Below are 5387 nucleotides of genomic sequence, written 5' to 3' on the forward strand. Positions count from 1 at the left end.
ACAAGAGGCTTCAATTAGAGGCGGACACAAACCTATTCGAAATCTATTTCATTTTTGGTTAACATTAATCGCTGACGACGTTTCTTGAATACAGTCTTCTCAATTTTTTTTGTGGGAAGGAATAAATATCATATAAGTGTCGCCAATATAAATCAAACTTCCTGTATATTCATATAATTAATTTAAACAAAAAAGTAAATATATAGTACCCTCCGTTTACAAAGTGCACGGTTTATGTTAAATTTTTGCTCCAATCATATCGCAATACATAAATTTTTTAATATATTTATGCATTAATTATTATGTTACAATCTCATGTAACCTGCATGTACACACACTACATCAAAAAATTTATCTAGAAATATCTCTTGAAATTAATCTCATCATAATTCATAAACATCACGTCCATTTGGCCGATGACTTGTCGATGGACGACATGAACTTACACATCCACGTTTCCCGCCGCCACCACCATGATGTCCTCCTCCACCAGATTCTCTGCCTCCACTTCGTTGTGGGCTTGTATATGAATACATATTATATCCTGAAAATGAGTAAAAAACATGTTTTTTAAGGAATAATTCGTATACAAGATCTTGGTTAGAATAACATTTTTTGGTATAAAAAAACCGCGCTGAAATTCCTGTGTAGAAAGTGTTAAATCTTAGTGATTGCATTTTCTTTTTAATAAATTAGAAGAGTTTAAAAAACCAACAGAAATTTTGTTGTTGGTTTTTTTGTATGGGAAAATATTTTTTAGTTTTTTTTTTTCGGTTTTTGAAAATGCTTCATGAGATTAATAGTTGAAGCTACTTGCAGATTTTCAACTCACTATCTTTTATAGTATTGGAGAAAATGGACACCAAAGTTTTGACCTAATTTGCGCCCTTACGGATAGAGATAGTGGCATTTACGAAAAATGTTTCAACCAAAAGTTTTTTATTTTTTTATAAGGAACATTTTTTACATTTAAACTTTTGTTCTACCTCCAACGGTTAACAACATGGGTCCTACGGACCGAAAACCCAATGGACCTATGTTGCTCATTTACGAAATTAGCCTCATTTTTTACGTCCTGATCACGCTATATACGCTAAATTTCAGCTCGATATCTCTTTTCGTTTTTGAGTAATCGGAAATGGGCTAATTAGGTGATTTTTGAGCACCTATACCAAAATTTAGTGATACTACAGTGTTACCTACTCAACGATAATATCTACTCAACAAGTTTTAAGTTCTTTCTGTCTCAAAAGGCTTCAATTAGAGGCGGCAAATTTAGTTCGTAGCAACAAAATTTTTTGGTGTAACAAACATGGGATTAAACTTAGTACACCTTGGTATATATAACATATAAATACAGGGTATATTGATAGACAGTTATAGGAACTACTAGCAGAATAGTAAACTTAAAACTTTGTAATGACTGTGTTTTTTTGAATTTTTTAATTCGTTATAGTATGAATTTAAAATTTCATAATTTTAAAATTGAAAATATTAACATACTAGTTAAAACCCGACCATTTTTGCTGTGGCTTTGTCTGATATTAATTATTAGGAGAGTAAAAAATATTCTAGAAACCCATTTTACATTTATATGACTTTTATTTCTTATTTCAGTAATTTTTAAATATTCGAAAAAATTATAAAAAAATATTCGTTGCTAAATTTTTATATATTAGATATACAATGGATGTAAATAACTATTATAAATAATAACAAATGTTGCATAATGTTGCCTACTTAACTTTTGGTGATCGGACGTGAATCGGTGAACCATGTTAGTTCTGAGGTAAATATCTAAACCATGGTGCCCACCAAACAAACCCCCTACTTACAAGCTATTATAATAAAATCGGTCAACGCAGCTCAAAAAGTTTTCACTTAAAAAAAGTATCCTAAATGTCTAAACGGAGGATACCAATTAATGGCTACCCAATCGATTTTTTAATACCAAAATGTATCATTTTTATCTTGGGACAATCTTTTACGAAAGATATGAGTTGACAATTTTATTTTAATTTGCCTACCTGGTATAATATGCACTCGAACATCTCCAGATGGGCCTCGTCCTGGACCATCTGCACGCGTTCGTCGATTAAATGACACTGTGGTCTTACAACAACAATAATGGAATAAATTTACATAAGCGTTTCGAAAATGTTGATTTGTTATGCAGTATAAAAAATTGTTGATACACGATTTACTAAGTGCAAACCATGCTAAATTATAGAAGAGAGAATCGTTTACCGTCCGCTTTGCAGACCAGCCGTCCACAGCCAGAACGATCCCGAACGGAAACCAGAATAGAAGAAACAATATAAAACTATACATATTGGTTTTCGTCAACGCATAATCCCACTGATAGATAATCGACGCCTTATAATTTGGACGTGCCTTTGTTGTACGTATTCGAAATCCAATTCGAATATAGAATAAACACGTAATAAAAATCGGCATAAATACTATTAATATTGCTAGAGTCGCTTGATATGGTAGCAACCCGGTCGATTTTCGTGTACAATAGTCAAAACCGACATCGATTACAAATTGTAATCCAGATAAAATTCCACATAAGGCCCAATAAACTAGTAGTAATACGGTAATCCGTGTTGGAGTTAGAATACTATTGTAATAATCTTCACTTGTGCAACATAGTCGTGCGTAATTTTCAATTGCTGTTGTGGTTAATGTTAGAACGGTGACAAAAAAACATAGTACGGCCAGATACCATTGGAAACGACATATTGTCAGGGAACCATCCAGACTGGCCAGGATTGCCACAGTTGATGCAGGTATTACCATTCCAGTTATTAGTAAATCGGCTAATGCAACGTTTACTATAAACGTATTCCCTGGAAAAAACAATTGATTATTAATTTTTGGAAAGTTCTAAATTTACAGGGAATGAAAGAAACAATCATCTTTTGACACTAGTCTAACTAGGAATAACTGCCTCGGCAAGATTTTAGACGGTTTACCTCCTAATAGTATAACGATACACATTATTTCCTTTAGAACACAAAAATAATGATCACTAAAAAGTGAAAGAGCTGGATAATAGTGGGGTAACCAAATGTACAAACTTTGCATAAAAGCTTTGCTTTTCTTATCTATACTGATAGAGTTTGAAACACTCAATAACAGAACTATGCATCCTACAGACATAATATTTAAATAAAAGGTTGCTAAAAAGTGTCAACTGAATGTTATGAAAAATTATACCAAATTCTTAAAAAATAGTAGCGGAAAGCGTGCAAAAACAACAGATCACAAAATGTTATATGCCTTTTTTTGGTAGGAAATATAAAATGCAGTAACTTTAAAATTAAAATTAGTTAAAATTAGTAGGGAACGAGATACGGCAGGAAACTGGGCACATCCTTATACTCAAGAAGTACATTTCACCAAGAGTTACATCCCAAATTTTGGAATTTAAGCTCGCCAAAGTATCACCACCATAGCCCATGCATCTTCCGGACACTAATTATTATTTTTTTTGTTTATATCGTCAATTTGATTGGAGTAATGGTTTTTATGTGCGTTAATACAAATATTTCACGTATTTACTTTTTCATGGACAATATTTTGATCATTTTAATATAATCGATATCAGACCATTATTGAAAAGGTTTCTAACACATGAAGATATTGGGCATAGTGTTGAACGAAAGTAGGGTTTTTTGCTTATTTTTCATACTACAGTTGTTCGACCTTCTTTCGGGACCTTCTGTGCGGTAAGAATATCAAGGTTTTCTTGGGAAAGTGTTGAAGAAATATAGACATATCGACAAAGATCATACATATCTGGAACTGATACTTCCAAGTGGATCCCATTTTGTTTCTTGTATCATTGAATAAGAAACTTGCGGTAGTCAAAAATAATTTATGAAATTTGATAAAAATTAAAATTTATGTTGAAAGATACTTAAATATTCTGATTTTGAGTCATAAAAGCATATTCTCATTGATCTAAAACACGTGACTTTCATAGTAATTGTAGATTATGTTACCATCAATTTTATTTATTTATTTTTAACAATATTACGTCACCAAAATAACTGACAGTGTTTTTGCGATCATAAAAAAGGTTTAAAATTTAATTTAATTTTATAGCAAGAAAGTCTGTTTATTATGCCGAAATAAATTTTTTTGGTGCTTTAGATTAGGAAAATTAACATTTTGAAATACTCTTTTAAATATAGTAGAATACCGTATTGTTTGAATACGACTATTATGGCACATCCCGTATAAAGTTAAAAATACGGGTCCGTAGGATACTTACCCCGTTTTTTCAAATGATCCTCAACCATAACAGCACTAATCATAAATACATTTCCCACACTACCAATTACCGCTAACGTTGCTAATAATAGTAACCGAGCTACACGGGACCAATCGGAACTTAACGTAACAGGTGATACAGCTGATTCGGAATGATGTGAATTATAATGTTGATTTGTATGATGTGCTCGTGCTACACGGGTCGCAGCCGTAAATATCTCTTCGATCATCATAACTGATGCATTTAAATGATGATTTTGATTATTGAATAGTAATGTATTAGTTCCACCATGATGGTTATTTGTTGCGGCTGTTGAGACACTATTTGTTGAGACTGCTGCAGCTATATTTAAATCTAATGCACTGTTACTTGTAATTAATGGTACTGTCGATGGGATTATTGTACTTGTAATGATCATTGATGATGACATGATGTTCTTGAATGATCTTGAAAACGGGAATGAATTTAATCTGGAAACAAAAATTAATATTGAATAATATTCCAGAAATTAGGTCTAGCCTTTAGCATCAATCATCAAGTATTCGACAAGAATTTTAGAAAGGCTGGAAACTCAAAACTTTCTATTAGATGACTTAGAATGTTTAAAAAAAAAACGCTAAACTAATTTTGTTTTACGCTTAACCAAACAGGCGATAGCGTTAAACAACAGTTCTTTATCTTAATTTTTTATTCAAATATTTTCTTCTACATACACGGTGTTCTAAAATTGCCTACAGAACTCTTGACTTCGTGAATAAGCTTATAATAACGAACAAAAAAGCTCTGTACCAAATTTCGATTTGAGACCTAATTTCTGAGATAATTACCCAAATAAATTAATACAATAATTAATAATTGTATCCAATGGCAGAGCAATTAAAAACAGAAGGATGTCTTTAACGTAGCATGTAATTAGCATATTATCTACCTCACTTTTAAAAATTTTATTAAACCCCGCCTTCTATTTCTAAGTGCTCTGTCTTTGGATAAATTTAATTATTTTTTATTAATTGATTTGGTTAATTATCTCAGAAATTAAGCCTCAGGCCGAAATTTGTTACAGAGCTTTTTCGTTTGTCTTTATAAGCTTATTTAGGAAGTGAAG

The 5387-nt window shown here is 31.7% G+C and overlaps 1 protein-coding gene across 1 annotated transcript; it reads right to left on the reverse strand.

Moving 5' to 3' along the window:
• Positions 1 to 383: 383 nt before the first annotated feature.
• Positions 384 to 4542, reverse strand: LOC123296238 (melatonin receptor type 1B-A-like). The gene is made up of 3 exons (XM_044877700.1): positions 4283 to 4542; positions 2028 to 2852; positions 384 to 544 (listed from the first exon to the last, which is right to left on the reverse strand). The coding sequence occupies exons 1-3, from the start codon at positions 4512 to 4514 to the stop codon at positions 384 to 386; spliced, it is 1218 nt and encodes a 405-aa protein (XP_044733635.1). The 5' UTR covers positions 4515 to 4542.
• Positions 4543 to 5387: the final 845 nt, after the last annotated feature.

The sequence above is a fragment of the Chrysoperla carnea genome, chromosome 3, assembly GCF_905475395.1.
Source record: "Chrysoperla carnea chromosome 3, inChrCarn1.1, whole genome shotgun sequence".
Lineage (NCBI taxonomy): Eukaryota > Metazoa > Arthropoda > Insecta > Neuroptera > Chrysopidae > Chrysoperla > Chrysoperla carnea.